Genomic DNA, 20,976 nt, shown 5'->3' with positions numbered 1-20,976 from the left:
CGCTTTGTTTACGAGCTTCGTTTCCGGTTTGGGTCCGTGTGTTAATGTTCTCCGGGTAGAAACCGAGACCCGCACCGGACTTTCTTTCCCCCTCCATCTTTCATCAATCAATATGAAAGTATCGATACATAATGACATTAGGGTTTTATTGTTATATTATTATTATTCACATTGTATTATTTTAAATAGTTATATCTATTTTATATCTACAGATGATTCCTTATAAATTTCCTTTATGAATTACACATTACATTTATAAGTAAAACTCCCTTGGCTTAAATAATAGAGAAAAGAAAATGAGTTAATAAAAGCTTAATTTGTTCGTTTTAAAACGTTAAGAGTTTTTGACATTGTGGTATTGATATTTCCAAAGTATCAATATGACGATAATACTCCAAAATTCTACATTTAGAATCGCACTTAAGTAAAAGTTTATTACTATAAAAAATAACAGATTTTATTACAGTCATTAACAAATAACAACCACAGGGGCTGGGGCCCTGCACACAGAAGCATGCTCATAAATACACTTTTATCACAGAGACAGTTTATATGCATCGCACTTCATGATCTGTATAGAATACAAATATGTACAGTTTGTCCTGAAGGTAAAGGAACAGGGAAAAGGTTTGTGTTATCAACATAAATAAAAACTCTTTAGGGGAAGTTGATGAGTTATTCCTTCAGGTGGAGACGAGAAGTTCTTTAAATTAACATCAAGCATTTTACTGTTTTAGAATGCTGTGTTAGCATTTTAGCTCAGATCTGTGATGTTAGCTAATTGAGAATCTCGTTGCAGTCACATGTCAATAAGCACAAAGACCTTCAACACTCCTCCCCCTCCACGTGTCTCCGCCCCTCCGACTTCACTCTTTCTATCTTCACCGGCATGCTCGACTTCCTGGGCTTCTTCTTTGGAATGGAGTCACCTGACTCCCACTGCTGCTGCTGATTGGTTATCTCTTCTTGTTTTCCTTCGGTGCAACCATATTGCTTGTTGCAGTTTGCCATGGTGACAGGGGCTTGGTCAGGGAGGGGTGCAGGTGCAGTGTGGTTGGTGTTGAGGCCGATCAGGTGATGACAAGGTTCAGAGACATGGGACGTTGAGCCCACAGAGGAGGCATTGAGGGCTTGAACGTGGGTTGGAGGTTGAGGCGACACATGGAGGTGCAGGTTGGATCTGCAGCTGGAGTCAGTCCGGGTGAAGTTCTGGCTGTTGACCAGGGGTGGAGGGTGAGGAGAAGCCAGAGGGGAGTCAGAGGTCATGTCCCGGCTGCCCTGGTGGAGGTTTGAGTGACAGTTCGACCCATTTCTAAAGTTGTGTACATGCACTAGTGTGTGTGTGTCATCATCCGGTTGCCAAGGTGTTTTGCTGATTTCCCTTTCCCTTGTGTGCGCTTCAGGCTGCGTGATTCGCTGGGTGTGTGTGTCCCGGCCAGAGCCGGTGTGTAGCCGTGGGTTTGGGTTGGCGCTGTGACGGTTTCGGCTTCGCAGCGAGCTGAAGACCATGGTGCAGCCCGCCACCGTGCAGCAGTGCTTGATCTTCAGGTGGACAGCGTTGTAGTGGATCTTCAGCGTTCCTGCACAAACAGAAGGAGAATGGTGTCCTGGTTACAACTGACCTGAAATCAGGCATTAGCCATTCGTGAGATGGAATCAAATCAAACCAAATATTCATGACAGTGGCATAAGATTCCTCTCAGACTAAAACGTCCGTGTAAAATGAGTTGTTGTTTACAATCTGTGTCAGAATGTACCCATTTAGAGAAACTGGGACAACACATCAGTGGGGACATGCGGTTGAATATTTCAAATTGAACATGAACTCCAAGAGAGGATTGAGCCGGGGAAAAGGTTCTAAAAGGTTTTGTGTCTGAGCTGTTCTGTAAGGAGGAGTTCAATTGTTGTGAACCCTGGGAAAACCCAAAACCACAGGGTCAGAGGGAGACTTTTATTTGAACCCTGAGGAACCCCAAGTCATCAGACCAACAGGGGAGCTTAATATTGACAGACCTGGAATCGAACCCTATCCTGTGGGACCAGTAGAGGAAACTCCATTCACATTGAAATGAACCCTGTGGAACTCCAAGGAATCCATCACATTCCTACCTTTGTCATAGAAGCTTTTCCCACAAACGCCGCAACAGACCCTTCCTTTCCGACCTCCTGCAGAGGAAGGAGAAGGTAGGGAGCAAGGGGAAGATTGGAGAGGATGGAGGGAGGAAGACGAGGATGGCAGAGGAGGGAGGGAAGACGAAAAGGAGGAGGCAGGAATAGGACAGAGAAAAGAGGAGGAAAAGGATGGGAGAGGATGAAACAAGGAGGGAGAAGAGCCTTGCAATTTCTGGTAAGTCTTTGGAGGAGAAAAGGAAGAGGAGGAAATGGACGGATGGCGTGAGGAAGACATGGGGATAAATGAAGAGTTTAAAAAAGGGGAGGGGGAAGAGGTGTTCTTCTGTTTGGCCGCGCCCACGTGGAGGCCAAGCTCTTCATCGCTGCGGATCCGAGGGTTCTGTTGCCACGGTGACTGGGCTGAGTTCAGCTTGTCCGGGTCGGCTTTGATTGTTAAAGCATGTTCAGCTTTGGTTTGCTGTGTGATTGGACCGTTCTCTTGAGGTTCTCTTCCTTCGTCCTGCCTGTGTCTCTGGGACAGTTTGGTCTCGCTGGGCTTCTGGAGACATTGGGTTTGCTTCGTGGGAGGAACAAGGTCCTGGTTTGGAAAAGAAGACAAGGAGAAAACAAGATGATGTAGATGTTAAGCTTCATGCAAAAGCATCAGGGATCTGATCAGTCCTACTTTCCTTCTGCTGTCCGACAAGAAGACCAAACATAAAGTCACGGACTGTTTCTAGCTGCAGAAAAATTAAGCATAAGAAAGGTTTCTACTCAACACTGTTCAAAATATAATTTACTTACCTTGGTGGCAGGAAGCAAACACTGGAAGGCGGAGCTTGGAAAATGAAAAGGCAGAAGCAAAGACAGTCCGCTCGGCGAGTTTTCAAAACGATGGATCGTGTCATTGCCGTCAGCAACAACGCTTTTCTCAAAACGACAGACGCCAGCCACCAAATGAGAATCGTCTCTGGAGTTCCTGAACTTCCCCGGCGTTCCTCTGTTGCGCTCGATGAACGTGCTGATGTTGGACTGGCGGCTCTTGGGGGCGGGCCTTAGCTGTGGATCCAAGAGGCAGTTGACAGCTGCCAGGCGCTGAAGCGTCATCAGCTCCACGATGGGGCGGGTCTCCCCAAAGCGAAGGAACTGGTTAAGGATGAGCAGCTCCTCCTCAGGAGTCACCATCATCCAGCGGTCCAGCACCTTCCCACCGGGGCTCTGGAGACGAGAAGATTCATTCACTCTCAGTCAGTGTGTCGATGGCAAAACTTTACTGCAAGTGTGAGTTTAGATTAATGTGCAACACATTTACTGTAATTCAACCATAGACTGTAAATAAAGATGGACGACATGACGGCTCCCAAAAAGTGAAGCCAAAGCTAAATCAGAAACTCACATTATCACGCTGATGTTTGTTCAAATGTTGATGTGTGGATGTGTTTTTTTTATTAGTTATTTGATGATCTAAAAAAGGGCGGAGACATCATGATTGACAGCTGAAACTGACTCAGGATTAGTCGAGAGTGTGAATGGGCGGGACCTTTAATACTGCAGCGTTTCTATCAGACATTTTGGCTTCTTCTTGCACAATGAGACATGGAGACGCGTCCTCCATCTTTATTTACAGTTATCGATTGTTTTTCACCTGCAGCATGTATCCTCGTACATAGTCTCCAAGGCTCCAGCCCAGCACGTGCAGTATGTGGCCGACCTGAAGGAAGACATGATGTCATCTGTTACACATTGAATGTAATCTATTACTCCTCAACATTCATATGAGGTGACTGGCTGCACCTGCTCTGGGGTCAGGACGCTGAAGAGACGATCCAACAGAATCTTCAGACGCACTGGGACGGCCTGAGCTCCGTACAGGACCAGGGAGCTCAGGTCGAACACCAGCCCAGGAAGGGCCACCTCCACTGGGCCACAGCTGGAGGCCGGCTGGGCCTGGAGCTTCTCCAAGGCTGGAGAGGACAAGAGCAACAAGAAGTTACACTGACATGAAACTGCCAATAGTTTAAGTACTTTAAAGGTATTAAAGGTATGAAAGGTATTTTAATATATATATATATATATTTATATATGTATATATTTTTACACCTGTTTGTTCAAACGACTGACAGGAGTGTGTGTGTGCGTGCGTGTGTGTGTGTGTACATGCAGATGCTCTCCAGATGTTCCTGGTGATGTGATGACAGCGACACCTGACTTCATGTCACCGTGGTGACAGCACACGGCTGCAGTGTGTGTGCTAGTGTGTGTACTTGTACAGATGTCTTTGTGAGGACCATTGTGAGCCGACAACCTAAAGTCTGAGGACAGTTTTGCCGGTCCTCACTTTAGATGAGCTGTTTGAGGGTAAGACTTGGTTTAAGAGTGAAAATTAGGTTTAGATTAGGGGTATGGCATTTATGGTTTAGGTTAGGTCTCTACATAGATGTGCAAATGTGTGTTTGTGTGTGTGTGTGTGTGTGTTTGTGTGTGTTACCGTGCACAACCCAGCCATGTCCACAGCGATCACATGACCTGAATTTGGAACTTCCAGGTTTGAAGCACAAGCAGCTGCAGCCAGATGCTGAACATCTAATTGACTGATACACACAAACACACACATATACAAACAATTTTAATATCGTGGCTATCAAAAATATATTTATTACAATAAATAAATTATACATTTTTGTAACATTTTGTAAAGTATAATGATAACACACACACACACACACACACACACACACACACTGTACCTCTTCAGCATCTGGACTCATCCTCATGTTTCCGTCCTGCGGTCACAAGAGAAACATCTCAGTCTCCTGATTGGTCAAACAATGACTCTAATTTAACAAATGGAACTTTCCACAGAATATTCATGTTCAATTTATATGAATCTTTCTAATAAAAGGTTTTCTTTAGTTTTTCAATTATTTAAATCAACAAAATTCTTTCACTGAGACTGAAAAATCTGACTTGAGTAATTTCAACAAATGAACAGGATTATTTTATATTTATGTTCAGCTTGAATTATTTTCCGTTCTAAAGTGATATTCTTCTTACTCTTCTTATTGCTATAATTATTATCTTAAATCACTTAATATTACTATGATATGTTACTGTCGCATAGAAGTCACTCCACTAATTATTATTATAAGTAAAACATTTAGATTTTCTTATATTTTTTAATTATATTGTAGGTTAAACTACAATAAATCTATAGAAAATCATTTTGTGGGAAATCCAACATTGATCCTTTCTAATAGATATTTATATAATATATCGATAATTACTTATAAAAACATTTAATTTTGAATTGATACATTTACAATAAACTGAAGAAACAATGTTTGATCATCAACAACTCATTGTTTTTGTCTAACATTTAAAATGATATGAATGTGATTAATATTAGAAACACACGCACCTGTTTGTTGATGATTCACTGATGAAAAAATTACCTTCTTCTTCTTCTTGTTTTATTCTCCTTCAGTTTTCTCTTTCTTTTCTTTCTTTACATCTTTCTTTTCTATTTGTCTGGAACTGTTTCTTTCTTTCTTTTTCTTGTCTTCAGAAAATCATGTTTCTCTCCATCTCTGGAATATATTACTGCTTTTCTCTCTCTCTCTGTCATATACATAAACTCTATATGTATAAACCGTATGTAAATAAACTGTACTTATATATACACTGATTCATTTGACTCCTCCCTCTCGCAGAACCAATGTGATTGGACGACAACGGCTGCATCACTGGGTGGATGAAGGTTTTCGTTCAGTTTGTCTTTTTCCCTCTTTCGCTCTCTTGTCTGTTCTCTGACTGAGGAAGATGATGAGGAAGATGATCAGGAAGATGATGAGGATGAATTTTATTAGAACAAATTGCATTATGAGTAATTATAACGTACTATTTCAACTTTTAAAGAAAAAGTAAGAAAATATTACAATTTAATTTGACTTCAAGTACATTTATTATTGATGAATATTAATAATTTTTAATCATATCAACATGATGTTTCTCTTCCAGCTGCAGATGCAAATAAATAAATAAAACACCAGACTGTCCTTGGTGTGTCCATCAACTTCTTTGTCCCCCAGGAAACAGCTTCTGTCTGGAAGGAAGGTTCCCCCCCGAGGGTCAGATTGAATCAGGGTGACAGTAGGGCAGCTGGCCTGCCGCCACACACACACACACACACACACACACACACACACACACACACACACACACACACACACACACACACACACACACACACACACACACACACACACAAACACACACACACATACAGACAAGGTTAAATAAATTATACTTTGTCTTTTTGCTTTCGTCAACTTCTCATGTCACCTTGACAAATTTTATTTTGACTGAAAACAGTTTGAAAGTTGGTTGGATTTAAGACAAAGGCAGAAATTGACAGAATCACATTTGAGTCGTTTCGGTTTGTTGATGAACAAACAGACACAAAATCATAGAAAATAAAACTAAACGTCACAGTTTTTCTTCCCTGGAGCTGAAACAACCTGGAAAGTTTCTGATATTGTTGATGTGAGGACACGCGCACACACACACACACACACACACACACACACACACACACACACACACACACACACACACACACACACACACACACACACACACACACACACACACACACACACACACAATGAAGGTGGGCTGTTGGACAGGCTGTGTGTCTGCTGGGAGTTGTTGGACCTCTTTCTTGTTTTGATGTCGTACTAATTAGAATATCAGACGATAGCAGTGTGTGTGTGTGTGTGTGTGTGTGATCAACGTCGTTCGTTGACACACTTACTTACTAGATCATCTCAGAGGGGTCCTATTTGAAAGCCAGCAGCGGTACCACCTCCTGTCCTGTGTGTGTGTGTGTGTGTGTGTGTGTGTGTGTGTGTGTGTGTGCGTGTCCTGGTCCTGTGTTGTTGGTCTCTAAACTGAACCAGGTCGACACTTTGTTCGAAACAGAAGCAGCAGAAGGAAACTTTCAGGGTTTTCACCTGCTTCTCATCGTGAGACGTTCACAGACACACACACATGTCATGAAGACTTGTCCCATGTTGTCATGCTGCTGTTTGACATGTGAAGATCTGGTGTTTCACAATGGAATCATCTCCATCTACAAGGTTATGCTTTCACAACTGGAAAGATGTTTTCAGACCTGAACTGTGAACTTGTCTGGACATTTGCTGGAGCATCTGAAGCAGCAGCAGGAGATGTCCGGGTCAGACTCTGGTTACATTTTACTGGGAGGCTGCAGGAAAAGTTCCAGAAACTGTCCAGAGCAACTGACTCAGACATTTGTGTTCTCACATACAGAACCTCCAGAACATGTGAGGAACATGTGAGGAACATGTGAGGAACACGTCAGTGGTTCAGTTCATGTCTTAAAACAGCTTCTGTTATTCTGTCAGCAGGGTTAAATAAAAAACGACTTGGAAAGAAACGTCTCCCTCGTCTCTTTTTCTGTCATTTGTCACAACAAACGTTCTGAGGAACAGGATGTGAATTTTACATGAAGCTAAAACCTGTGTGTTTGTGTGTTGATATTATGTATTTAACATGTTAAAGCTCTTTGTGTGTGTGTGTGTCCCTTAACATATGGTTTAACTTTATGAGTGTGTGTCCTCTCTCTCTTTCGCTCTCTCTCTACCCTCACCCCACCCCTCGGATCCTCCCCTCTTTATATCTGTGTCACTGCAGTGTGTGTGTGTGTGTGTGTTTCTCTTTGTAGTGAGTCCAACTTGGCTCCGGTGCCGTCACCGCTGGGAGGAGTGTGTGTGTTTAAGTGTGTGTGTGTCGTCGCAGGTACGATGGGAAAGTGTGCGAGATGAAACGAGGAGTTTTTGAAGAAAAACGTCGGTGAATATTCATGAGGGAGAAAACAGGACACTGACACTTTTTATTCATTCTTTTTGTTCCTGAGCTTTGATTTCTTTTGACTTTCATGATTTTATTTCTATTCTCTGTCTGGGAGGGAGATCCGACCTGTTTCAGTCCCTACCACGAAAAATTCCTTTAGTGAGACGCACCATGTGATATGAAAAAATACTTATTATAATCATTTTTATTATTTGAATTAAATCAACATGATACATCAATAAGCTGTTTCTCAGAGGGATTGAACTCTGAATGTGAAAATTATAAATAAAATGTAAACAAAGATGGACGACGGTGCAGCTACACACAAATGAAGCCAAAAATTTGATTTGCCCCCTGGTGGCTGGCTGCAGTATAGGTTATAAACTTCGTCACCATATACTGTCGTTGAAGATGGAGCTTTCATTTGAATGTGGGGGAAAAACGTCAATTTGTTGCAGCTGGATTGAAAAAGAAACAGCTCTGCTACATTTTGGTGCAGATGGAAATTAAAGAATTTATATATTCACATTTTAATTGTAAACTACGACTTAGCTCTGCTTTGTCCAAGATTTCTATTTATTTTTTATTTGTCAACAGAATTATGCAAAAACTACTGAGTGAGATGGAGGCTGAGAAGAACCAATAAAAATGTAGGGCTGCCAATTCGTGTTTGAAATTCAAACATGAATTTGAACGTGTTGGTCGAACTCTGACTTTTTTCTTTACTTTCTCCAACATAGATCTCTACTTTAAAAAGAAAAGTGAATCATTCAGGTTCTCCTCTATGATAACGAGACCATCGTGTGCAGGATGGTTGGGCCTGATGGTGGAGTAGTAAACTCGACTGAGGCGAATTCCTGCTTTTGGTGTTTTTGTTTCGCAGCAGTTTTATGACATTTTGTGACATTTAATTAAACATTTAGTTTTCGTGAGAAGGATCATGTTCCTCAGACCCGTGACGTCTGCGTCTTGCCGCTGGTGGTTTTGATCCCGTTGTGTCGCTGGCGGCTGCAGCTCCTTTGTCTCAGGATTATCCACGTTATCCTCCAGGGGATTCATCGCTGCTCGAGCGCCTTCAGATCTGTCACATGCAGCAGGAAGATTTCTGGTTTTGTGAGAGAAGCAGGAATTAAACTTAATCTGAGGTTTCTGGGGAGCGGGACAAACTCAGGCCGCAGCGCTGGACGCCGCCTGATGAATGAAGCTGTCACTTCCCCCCCGAGCGGAAGAGTGTCACAGGGGGTGAAAGGGAAACACCAGAGTCAGCTGTCCTGGCTGTGATGCTAAGCTAAGCTAGCCGCTCCATTGAAAGCTAATGACAGGAGAGTCAACAGATGAAGAAAAGAGGTTTAATTGCTTCCGCCAGTCACACGGTCGCTGACAAGACGCCGTGAGATGGAAAAAGTTTTTCATCCACACAGACGTTTTTCTGAAGTTTTTCCACAAACAAGATAAAACTAGGAATTTCTCACGATTCATTTTAATATTTTTTTGTTTCAAAAAAATGAAGAGAAACAAGACGAGTCTGAACCGACGTCTGAGGAGGAACAAACGTCTCCAGAGGAAAAGAGAGATTTCTCAGAATCAGCACAAACCAGCGCGTGTGTGTGACAGCAGCTTAAGTCACTTTGTAAATGACGTTCACACACACACACACACACACACACACACACACACACACACACACACACACACACACACACACACACACAGACACACACAGCCTGAGGGCGTGTGAGCGTGAGGATGTTTTTCTGTATATGCACATTAATAGAAATTCAGAGGCAAAGCCTGAGGGCTACACACACACACACACACATTCACACACACACACATTCACACACACACACATTCACACACACGCAGGGTCGTCATGCTGATGCAGCAGAAATAAAAGTGTTTTCTTCTGGTTCAAACTTTTCTTGCTTTTGTTCATCAACATTTCTAGATACTTTGGTGACACACACACTGTCTCTCTCTCACACAGACACACATTCTATGTCTCTCCCACACACACACGCACACACACACACACACTCTCTCTCTGTCTCTCTCACACACAAACAGCTGGTTGGTGACAGACGTCTGACAACCATATGGTGAATTTGCGGTGAAAGAAAAAAAAAAAAAAAAATCATATTGAGAAATTCTTTTGTTTCTAAAAAAATCATATAAATAAAGTTTTAATTGTCTGAATGTTTACATCAACTTCACATTTTTGCAGGACCTAAACACACACAATATCCAAAAAGTGTTCTGTAACTTTCCAAAGCTTCAGCTCAAAGAGTTCGAAACTTCCAACTGTCAAGTGTTCAAGGGCCTCAGGGGGGGGGGTCTACTTCCTCCCGCCGCTCTTCACGTGTCCTCTGTTCTTCTTCTTCGTGGTTTTCTTCTCCTTCATTTTGGCCGCTGGGGGTTTGGTGAGGGGGAAGGAGGACGGTGCCTGGTTGTGGTGGGAGGGGCCTGATGGTTTAGACTCCGCCTCCTGACCGGTGAGGGGAACCGGCGTTTCCGCGTCTATGACCAGGGAGGTTTCATCAGGAAACGGCGTCACCTGAAACACGGTCACAGAGATATTAATATAAGGGGCTGTGGGTGTGTGAGTGTGTGTCTGTGTGTGTGAGTCTGTGTGTGTGTGTCTGTGTGTGTGAGTCTGTGTGTGTGTCTGTGTGTTGACCTTTTTGTTGCTCGTCTCCGCTGCCTTCATGTCGCTGATCAGTTCATCGTTATGTCTGTGGAGAGATTAATCACACGGAGAACAAACAGTCAAACAAGAGCGCCTGCATTTCCCCAAGGGGGCGCTGACGAGTCAGTCCTAAATGAATTCCAGTGGAAATATTTACACCTGATTTTAGAACATTTACTAAATAAAGACGGATGACATGACTGCTCCAAAAAGTGAAGCTAGATCTTCTAGAACGCCCCCCTGGTGGCTGGCTGCAGTATAGGTCATAACCGAATAAGAAGAAGAAATAGATACGTTTGGGGAAGAATAAGGTGTGTGTGTGTGTGTGTTTACCTGGAGGCGTCCCTCAGCTCGTCCTCAGCTCGCTGCAGTCTCTCCTCCAGCTGCTTCCTCTCACTCTGAACACTTGACAGGTGTTTACCCAGAATTCTCAGCGAGCGCTCCTTCCGACTCACCTCCTGCTGAGCCGCGGACAGAACCTGAAGAGAGACGAGGAATTCACCAGCAGTAAATAATGAACTGTTGTAATGACAACTTACATACAACACATCAAGAAGAAACAACGACACAGGTGGAGCGTCAGGTGTCTATGGACATACCTGTGTGGTTTGGCTCAGAGTGCGTTGTGTGTCGCTTCCCTCGCGGGTGTGTGCGTCCACTTGCAGCTGCAGCGTGTGAAGCCGGTCGGTTTGTTCCTGGATCAACGACTGAGCCTCCCGCTCTCTGGTCAGAGCCTCACGGAGCTCCACACACACGCTGTGGAGACGCTCATCCGGGACCTGCACACACACAGACACACACACACACACACAGAGCCTTAGGACCGACAGCACGTGTTTGTGTATGCGAGTGTGTGTGTAGATCTGATGATGTGTTCTGTAACATCCCTAACACCCCTGATGTTGTTTTCTTGGACAAGGTTAAAAGGCAGGTAGTAGTCCTTGAGGTCGCCTGTGTCTATGACCTCTACATGGACTTAGCCTTCCTCGACAAGTTGACCAAATACCAGCCCATTGTTGCTAAAATGAGAGACCTAGGCTATACATGTAAACTGGTAGTATTGATATTTGGAAGTCTGGGGCATGTCCATAAACTTTCGGTCAGTGGGCTACGACTGGCAGGACTTAGTAAGAGACAATCTAAACAACTAGCAAAGTTCTGCTCTGTATCAGCTGTTATAGGTAGTCTTGCTGTTTGGCGTAGGAGATGCTTCTTGTACCCATGAGTCACTAAACTGTATTCAACCTCTGAGAAATGTTTGAATCCTTGTTGTACGAATATGATTGGTGGATTCAAATAAATCATTTAAATGTGTTTGAGTGTGTGCACAGCCTCACCGTCTTGCAGGTGTCCTCTCCCTCCCGTCGCCGTCCCCTCTTCAGATTGGCTGCCGCCAGCCTCAGACTCCGCCTCTCCACCTCGGCCGAGTGCAGCCGTTGGCTGAAGAGCAGGAAGTGCTGCTGGAGGGTGGACACCAGGGCCTGATGGGAGGACACATGCAGAGGTCAAAGGTTATTCATTTATAAAGGACAGAGAGTGGAGCCCTGCGGAACACTCTGTCCTTTATAAATCAATAATAACATTTTCTTATTGAGGGACCTTCAAGTTCAGCTGCGGGGGTGTCAATCTGCAGGACACTGTGTCTGATTGGTTGAGGAGGTGATCGAGGAGGCGGGACAAACCCGAATGAGCTGCAGCCATCACCTTTGGAGGGGCGGAGCCTGGAGAATGGGAAAGACATCGTCAGTGACCACTTCTAACAAACGGACCCAGTGATTGACCCGTACAGTGTGTGGCTGAAGTTACCGGTGTGTGCCAGCGCCCCCTGCAGGTCGGCCATGCAGGACATGATGGTGGAGGAGAGGCTTTTAGAGCGAAGCCACCGAGCGCACACGCCATCACGACCTTCATCACCACCATCGTCCTCATCTGAGACACAAGTAAGAAAAGAGTTCAGAAAAAGTTTCCACTGGACTCGTCTCCCATGACAGTTTCAACTCTTTCCATGAAGTCGTCATCAACCTGCACCTGGTTTGTTTTGAACCTTCCGTGTTGCCGTAGCCGTCTCTCCACAGACACACACTGCCGGAGCCCCGCCTCCTCTGACCACCCGCAACAACACCGTCGTCTGTTTAGCCAGCGTGCACCACCTCCTCACTGCCAACACCGCCCACACGCTCCTCCTCCACCTCCTCACCGCCATCCTCCCTCTTCTCTCCTCCTCATCGTCGTCTTCCTCGTCGCCCAGAGCGTTGGCCAGCCTCCTCACCTCCTCCTCTAGCACCTCCCTCTCCGCCAGGCGCCTGCCCAGGAGGCGTTTCTGCTCACAGAGCGTCCCCAGGCGGTGGTGGGTGTGCTTCATCGCCCCGGCCAGCAGGGTGCAGGCCGACAGGAGGGAGGCCGACTCCCTGCGGCTCTTGGAGAGGAGGCCCCGGAGCCGAGCGAGGTCGGAGGTCAGGGAGGAGCGGTGGAGCTCGAAGGAGGAGAGGTGATCCCGTAGAGAGTCGCACTGAGAGCGACTCACCTGAGAGAGGAAGAGGAAGATGTTGGAGCTCGACCTTAAAATGAAATGACAACGATAACGACGACAAAAACAAAAACAACGATAATGTTTGATTCTGCAAACATTAGAACACTGAGACTTACCAATGAAACGGATAACACTGACTGAACAACAGGTTGTGAAATGATCCTGCCTTTTTTTTTCTTTCTTCTTATTTTTATTTTTATTTATTTTATTTTTTACTCCATTAGTTTGATGTCTGTTGTCATTGTCCATTTTATTTATTTATTTTTTCTTTGTCTGTGTGAATGAGCGGCTGTTCGAGGGGATGTAAATGAAAATGTTTGTAAAGTCTGCATAAAGTTTGATGTGCACTTGAAACTTCAATAAAAAATATTGTTAAAAAAAAAAAAAGAAAAAAAAGAACACTGAGACGTGAATAAATGACTGAAATATTAAATGATTCAGTTCATCAGGACGTCTCTGATGTTGCATCAAGTGTGAGTTCGTCCTCATGGGGACAACGAGCGATGATTCAGAGTCTGAAACCAACTAAAGGGACGATGGAGTGAAAGTCAGTCGTCTGTTACCTGCAGCTCGTTCTGCAGCTGCGTCAGCTGGTTGCCCCAGGCCTCCTCCCTCCTCCTCACGCCCTCCTCCACACGAGACAACGCACGCTGCTGGTGGCGCTGCAGCTCACGGACGCACACGCTCTTCTTCTCGCACGCGCTCTTGAGGCGCTCGATCTGCAAAAAGTACAACGGTGACAGGTGAACACGAAACCCAGCACGGATGTGAGAGCTTCCTGTTCTGACGCTCACCTTGTCGTTGGCCTTGTGGAGGTCCGAGCTCAGCCGGTCCACCTGCTCGCCGATGACATCACACAGCTCCGTCCAGGTGAAATTACCCAGGATGCTGTGGGGCTGAGTGAGGAGGACGCAGCCGGCCAGGAGGCGCTGGTAGAGACAGTGGAGGAAGGACAGACGAGCCTGAGACACAGAGAGAGACGACGGCTACGAGATTAACTCAGCGTCTCTCAGGGTTAATTTAATACTTTCAACTTAACAAAGTTATGATGTCGAGAGACGAGACAGTGAAGAGAGAGAAAGAAAGAAAGAAAGAAAGAAAGAAAGAAAGAAAGAAAGAAAGAAAGAAAGAAAGAAAGAAAGAAAGATTATGATCAGTGACTGTATAAAAAGACGATCAATCATTGTATTTAACAGTTGAAGAGCTGAAAATGAGTAAAATAATAAATCTCACGACCTTTGACTCGTTCTCGTAGTTGTTCGCCATCTTCTGGATCTCAGCCGCCCTCTCCTCTCTCTCTCTCTGCAGCTCGGCCTGCAGACCGCGGCTCTGCGTCGACCAATCAGAGCTCTCCTGGCGAAGGCGAGTCACCTCCTCCTCCAGTTTGACCAACACCTGAAGCAAAAGAGTCAGACCACAGAGCCGGCATAAAATAACTGAATCGACCAGTAAGATCTGGTTTGGTGATCGGACACTGACCTGGATCTGTCGGCTCTGATCTGAGCTCAGCTGTTGCAGGCTGTGGTTCTCCTCCCTCAGCCTTTGGTTCAGTAGAAGCAGATCCTGGACCTGCCGGAGAAAAACTAATTTATGTGAAAAGTTCAGAAGAAAATGAGGAAACTCGTCAGGAGCAGAAGGTTCACCTGTTTCTCCGTCTCCTCCAGTCCGAGCCGAGACGTGACGAGCGTCGTCTTCAGCAGCTGAAGCAGCTCGGCAGAAGGACTCGGTTTCCCATCATGCATTGCAGGGGAAGTACAGCCTGTGTCCTGTGTGTGTTCACCTGTGTTTATGTGTTGGTGGAGTGTCTCTCTGATCTTCTGCACAAAGTTCATATGAGACTCCTCAGTGTCAGACTGAGTCTTCACTGCCTGAACACACACCGACACACACACACACATAAACACACACACACACACACACACACAGACACACACACACACAGACACACACACAGACACACACACACACAGACACACACACACACACACACACACACACACACCGACACACACGGAGATTAAAGGGTCAATTCACCAAACCTCGAAATTATGTGGATTTATTTTAACTAGATCATAGGGAATTAAGAGTGTGTGTGTGTGTGTTTGTGTGTGTTACCTGTTCCAGCAGTGAGCGTATGTTGCTGTGTCGTTTCTTTTCCTCCTCCAGCTTCTCTGTGAGGTCAGAGGTCATCGTCCTCTCCGTTTCCAGAGCAACGGTGAGGTCAGACTTACACTGATCGTACTCCATCTGCATCCTTCACACACACACACACACACACACACACACGTGTTAACAACACTATAAAGCACGGTTATGAAACATGTTGTTTACGTTGTGTTGTTTACGTTGTGACCTCACCGCTCCAGAGCCTGCCCCGTGCTGCCGCTCCTCTCTCTCTCCAGGGTGTAGGCTCTCTCCACCTCTCTGAACTGAGTCCTTAGCAGCTCCAGGCTGGACTGCGCCTCCTGCTGGCCAGACCGCTCCACCGCCACTACGGCCTCCAGGTCTCGCACCCGCAGCTGCCAGGTCACATGATCACACACAGATTTGACCTCAAAGAGCTTATTTAACGCATTTTAATGGGTTTTAATTTTTGTCCGGTGTGATGAAGTGAAAATCACCTGGATGAGCTCGGCGTTGAACTTTGACTCCAGGTGAGCCGCTCGCTCCGCCTCGATGTTCGACTCCAGGCTCCTCCCCCTCTGATCAGACGCCTGCAGAGAAACGACACACAGTTTTCAGTCGTGTTCCAGAACAAGGGTCAGAGAAGAACTGGTGCAAATCCATGACTTTCTCATCTCTTTCATTCACATTGTGAGATTGGAAATAGATCAGACCTCCTTCTCCCTCCTGCTCCTCTCCTCTCTCTCCATCAGGTATTTCAGTTCCCCGGCTAGTCGTCTGTTCACCTCGGCTTCCTTCTCTCCCTCCTGCTTCACCTCGGCTATCCTCGTCTCTGACTCCTGCAGAGCCTCCTCCTGCTCCTGAAGATGAGCAACGGGAGAGTGTGAGTGTGTGCGTCTGTGTGTGTGAGCGTATCTCTGTGTCTGTGTGTGTGTGTGACCTGCAGTAGTTGTCTCAGTTGTTGGTTCTCGGAGCTGAAGCTTTGAATCAGTTTGTCTCGTTCCTCGACCTCCTGCTGCAAAGCATGCTGGTCCTCCTCTCGAGCCTGTCGGGTGATCTCCAGAGCTTTCTGTAGGTCGTGCACCGTCTGATGGAGTTCTGCTGCTCGCTCTGAGACAGAAACACACACACACACACTCACACACTGGTATCACTGTGTTCACCCATGACTGTGTCTCGAGGGTGCGTTTGATTCACGTACCTGTTAGACTGTGTTTGTCTCTGCTGAGCTCCGCCACTCGCTCGGCGTCTCTCTGACTCACAGTCAGCTGATACTGAAGCTCCACCTTCTGAGCTTCACCTCGCTCCACTGATGACCTGAACCGAGTCAACGCCGCCTGCAGGTTACACAGCTGGAGACACACACACAATCATTCACCATCTCATCACCATGACAACAGTCGAACACTTAAAGCATGTGGGTCAGATTAAGTTGAATGTTCCCTCCTCAGTTTCTCACCTCCTGGTTGTGGGTGGATGTCAGCTCCAGCTTCTCCTTCTCCAGCTCGTTGATCCTCCACCTCAGCCTCCCCGTCTCCTCGCTCCACCCACGCCCCTCCGACGCTGCCCTCCTACCCCTGACAACCCTCCTCCTTCTTCCTTTCCTCCGCTCCTCATCCTCCTCCTCCGACTCCTCTCCTCCTCCGGTCTGTTTGTCTCTCTGTTTCATGTCGGTGAGGATTTCTTTCAGCCTGGAGACAAATGAGAAGTTCAGGGTGGATTCATAGATCTGTCTTTTCATCCATCTGATACCTCACTGGATATTGAATTATGCAGTTAATAATAATAATATGGATAAATTCATATGACAATACTGGGACACTCCTAATAGTACAAAAGAGATTAGAACTTTTATTTAAAATGTTAATTCTCAGTCTGCACCTCACCACCTCCTCCCCGGACCTCCTGGCACTCGGGACTGGGACCACCGGCTGGTTCCCCCCCCGCGGCTCTGCTCGGCTGTGGCCGCTCTCCCCTCGCCGGGCCCGGCCCGCCTGTCTCCTCCGCTCCCCCGGTCCGGTCTGCATCTCCGCTTCTTTGGCTAGAGATCAGTGAGCCTGGGAAACAAATGAATGAACAGTTGTTGTTTTCTGTGAGAATACAGACCGCAGGAGGGCGTGTCGGTGGCTGGGGAGTCGGTTGTCCGGGCAACAGATGCACTGAAGAACAACCGACCTGTCTACGATTTGAAAAGAGTAGAAATCTAACAACATCACGTGGATAAACGTTGCAATTCGGAATAGGTCAAACACATAAAGGGATGTTTAGTTTCTATTTTTTACGATTTAGTCTAAATTTTCCAAAGTCAATGTTCAGCAATGATTCTACTCACGTTTAAAAGCTGTTTTGAAGGATTGTGTCTCGGCCGAATTCAACAGACAGTCGAAGCAGTGAATCTTGTGAGTTCACATTTGTTCAAACTTATCTAAATTGCTGCAGGTCTGGAAACACTTTAGAAATCTGACATTTTGTGAATGGAGTCTTGTTTCCATGGGAACTACAAAGACGCATTTAACAACTTTTCCTCCAAATCGACTCTAACAAAATCATGACTGTTCATATGATTTAATCGATTCGGAGCATAAACAATAAAACACGTAAATAATGTGTAGTAAACTTTTAGAAACACTCACAATAACATTCGGTCCGGAGCGGTTTGAAACTGACGCCATCTTTAGCGTCCCTACGTTATTTCCGTCAGACGTTTTGATTGGCTGGATGTGTGGCCAATGGGGATCGTTAATTTAGTAAACAAAACAAACCAGTGACTGTAAGTATATTTATACACATATATTTACATCTTTTTAATATTATTACTGTAGCTATTATTAGTATAAAAATAAAAAAAAGACTCTTTTCCCGGGGAGACAAAAAGGTATTTGTAACAAACGCTAGAGGGCAGCACGGCGCAATTTCAGCGTCGAGTCTTCCAAACCCAAAACAAAGAAGAAGAAGAACACAAACAACATGGCGGCGCCCGCGGAACACGTTGAAACGGGTTCCGAAGCGACAGAACCGGACAAAACGGAAGCTCCAGACACTTCCAGTGAGCCGGAATCCTCAGACTGTGAGCCCGCAGCTCAGGACCCGGACCCGGGCTCCGATGAGGACGAGGACGGAGAAGAGCCGGCGGTCCCGAGGGTCCTGGACACCCCGGAGGACATCCGCCTGGAGGCGATCGCCAACACGGTGGCGCTGCACCCGACCCGGGACGTGCTGGTGTGCGGGGACGTGGACGGGGACCTGTACGCCTACTCGTACTCGTGCACGGAGGGGGAGAACCGGGAGCTGTGGTCCTCGGGGCATCACATGAAGTCCTGCCGCCAGGTTCGCTTCACCGCGGACGGAGAGAAGCTGTACAGCGTGTCCCGGGACAAGGCCGTGCACCTGCTGGACGTGGAGCGGGGGCAGCTGGTGTCCCGGATCCGAGGGGCCCACGGCTCGCCCATCAACTGCCTGCAGCTGGTGGACGAGAACATCCTGGCGACCGGAGACGATGGAGGAACCGTGAAGGTCCGGAGAAGATTCTTTTCATTTTCAAATGTTCAAATACTGTACTATTTTTATATACTGTCTAACAATAACATTACCATCATATCATCAGTACTATTACCATCATCTTGCCACTGCACCTTATCTACCTATTTATCTTGTGTTTCTGTTTTTTATTCTTTCTACCTCAATATTTTTTATTTTATTCTATTGTATTGTATTTTATTGTATTCAAATATACCGGCTGCTATGACGACTTAATTTCCCTTCGGGGATGAATAAAGTAATCTATCTATCTATCTATCTATCTATCTATCTATCTATCTATCTATCTATCTATCTATCTATCTATCTATCTATCTATCTAAATTTAAATACAGATGTATCCATTGGTCTTTCAACATGTGTGATAGTTGCCTTTGCACCTCTGATCTGAAACCTGGTTGTTTATTTGTGTGTTTGTGTTTGTTGTGTGTGTGTTTGTGCAGGTGTGGGACATGAGGAAAGGGGAGGCGTTCATGGATCTGAAACAACACGACGATTACATCAGTGACATCGCTGTGGACCAGGCCAAGAGGATCCTGCTCACCACCAGGTAACACCCGTCAGACCGACCCTCGTTGACTGTGACTGTTATCGACAGTTAAAGGACCAGACCAGTGTTTTGGCTTATTTTATCCATAGACTGTTTACATATGTGTTCATAGACTCTGGTTCCGGGAAGTAAAGCCAATGCAAAAGTGTCTGAAACCTGTATTGTGTGTACTGACCAGCAGTAGGGAACTCCACTAGTTTTTACTATAGAAGTCTGTCTCTGGACAAACTCTAAAACCATTCCTGCTACTTTGATCCCCTGTGATGTGATCCAGTGGGGACGGTACCATGGGCGTCTTCCACCTCAAGAGGCGGCGCTTTGAGCTGCTGTCGGAGGTCCAGAGCGGCGATCTGACCTCGGTGGCCGTGATGAAGCGGGGGAAGAAGGTGGCGTGCGGCTCCAGCGAGGGGACCATCTACATCTTCAACTGGAACGGCTTCGGCGCCACCAGCGACCGCTTCGCTCTCAAGGCCGAGTCGGTGGACTGCATCGTCCCCATCAACGACAACATCATGTGCACCGCCTCCATGGACGGGTACATCCGGTGAGTTGGGCTCTGATTGGCTGTGTTTGAAAGATTAGGTCCAGGGTGCAATACGCTCAACCTCCTACTTCTTACTTCCTGCTGTTTCCACCCTCCAGTATTTACTTTCGTACCTCATGGTCAACAACTCAATGGCCGTAAAGTACTGACAAAGCAACGTTGTGTCTGTTCTCCATCAGAGCCATCAACCTCTTTCCTAACCGGGTCATCGGCTGCATCGGGCAGCACGTCGGCGAACCCATCGAAGAACTTGCCACGTCCCACGACTCCCGCTTCCTGGTCAGCAGCGGTCACGACCAGCTCATCAAGTTCTGGGACATTTCCACTTTACCCGGCACGACCGTCAAAGAATACCGCAAGAGGAAGAAGAAGGACGGACGAATGAAGTCTCTCTCTAAGAAAGCCCACGGAGACAACGACTTCTTCTCAGGACTTGTAGAGGAAACAGAGAAGAAGGAGGAGGAAGAGGAAGAAGAGGAGGAGGAAGAGGATGATAGTGACAGTGGCAGCGATTAAAAAAAAATCTACATTAAGTTTGTCATGAATGTGCCTTTGGACAGTTTGTCTGCCTCACAATGTCTGAATAATGGATGTTTCATTGTGGAAACGTTAGTAGGTTCTGAACTTCAAGTCCCAGAAGTCTCAGTGAAAGGTCTGTGACTTTGAAACAAACCATCTGTGTTTGTGTTTGTGAATAGAAACCTGAGGGTAGAAACTCAATGTGGTGGGATGAAAAGTGATCATCTCATAAGAGACAAATTATCAGATAATTAAATTAAAGGCCAAGCCTCAGACCACGGACTGTAAATAAAGATGGAGGTCGGACCTCCAAAACGTGAAGCCAACGCGTCCCCCTGGTGGCTGGCAGCAATATGGGGCATAAACCCTGCCTCACATCCAATAAAAGTTTTTACAAAATGCTCCTGAGTGAGGTCCTTTATAAGTTAAGTTAATTTAACTGATCGTTTTTTATGCTTTCTTTGTATGTGGTTTAAATGAACTCAACTGGGTGAAGAGAG

At 46.0% G+C, this 20,976-nt stretch overlaps 2 protein-coding genes across 2 annotated transcripts; one reads left to right on the top strand and one right to left on the bottom strand.

The window, feature by feature from the left end:
- Window positions 1-10,321: 10,321 nt before the first annotated feature.
- On the bottom strand, window positions 10,322-17,353 carry LOC132996311 (coiled-coil domain-containing protein 171-like). The gene is made up of 21 exons (XM_061066653.1): window positions 17,208-17,353; window positions 16,786-16,903; window positions 16,528-16,678; window positions 16,267-16,436; window positions 16,040-16,186; window positions 15,824-15,916; window positions 15,561-15,721; window positions 15,318-15,456; window positions 14,846-15,055; window positions 14,676-14,771; window positions 14,439-14,597; window positions 13,991-14,164; window positions 13,766-13,915; window positions 12,695-13,196; window positions 12,479-12,601; window positions 12,272-12,393; window positions 12,010-12,153; window positions 11,272-11,451; window positions 11,006-11,151; window positions 10,664-10,718; window positions 10,322-10,540 (listed from the first exon to the last, which is right to left on the bottom strand). Exons 1-21 carry the CDS (start codon window positions 17,351-17,353, stop codon window positions 10,322-10,324), a joined length of 3,405 nt encoding a protein of 1,134 aa, XP_060922636.1.
- A 940-nt stretch (window positions 17,354-18,293) lies between these two features.
- wdr55 (WD repeat domain 55) lies at window positions 18,294-20,894 on the top strand. Its single transcript, XM_061095696.1, has 4 exons — window positions 18,294-18,839; window positions 19,307-19,413; window positions 19,688-19,957; window positions 20,137-20,894. The coding sequence occupies exons 1-4, from the start codon at window positions 18,294-18,296 to the stop codon at window positions 20,471-20,473; spliced, it is 1,260 nt and encodes a 419-aa protein (XP_060951679.1). The 3' UTR covers window positions 20,474-20,894.
- Window positions 20,895-20,976: the final 82 nt, after the last annotated feature.

The sequence above is a fragment of the Limanda limanda genome, chromosome 22 (genome assembly GCF_963576545.1).
Source record: "Limanda limanda chromosome 22, fLimLim1.1, whole genome shotgun sequence".
In the NCBI taxonomy this organism is placed as follows: Eukaryota; Metazoa; Chordata; class Actinopteri; order Pleuronectiformes; family Pleuronectidae; genus Limanda; species Limanda limanda.
Note: the sequence above shows the minus strand (reverse complement) of the source record. Positions and strands in the feature narration are given on the sequence as shown.

Bases quoted from the DNA above. Each gene is read 5' to 3' on its own strand.
- LOC132996311 (XM_061066653.1), bottom strand. From the start codon at position 17,353: ATGCAGACCGGACCGGGGGAGCGGAGGAGACAGGCGGGCCGGGCCCGG. The intron at 15,457-15,560 runs GTGAGGTCACAA...GTGTGTGTGAAG, and splicing joins ACGGGGCAGGCTCTGGAGCG to GATGCAGATGGAGTACGATC. The intron at 11,452-12,009 runs GTGAGGCTGTGC...GTGTGTGTGCAG, and splicing joins GAGAGGACACCTGCAAGACG to GTCCCGGATGAGCGTCTCCA.
- wdr55 (XM_061095696.1), top strand. From the start codon at position 18,294: ATGGCGGCGCCCGCGGAACACGTTGAAACGGGTTCCGAAGCGACAGAA. The intron at 18,840-19,306 runs GTCCGGAGAAGA...GTGTTTGTGCAG, and splicing joins ACGATGGAGGAACCGTGAAG to GTGTGGGACATGAGGAAAGG. The intron at 19,414-19,687 runs GTAACACCCGTC...GATGTGATCCAG, and splicing joins AGGATCCTGCTCACCACCAG to TGGGGACGGTACCATGGGCG.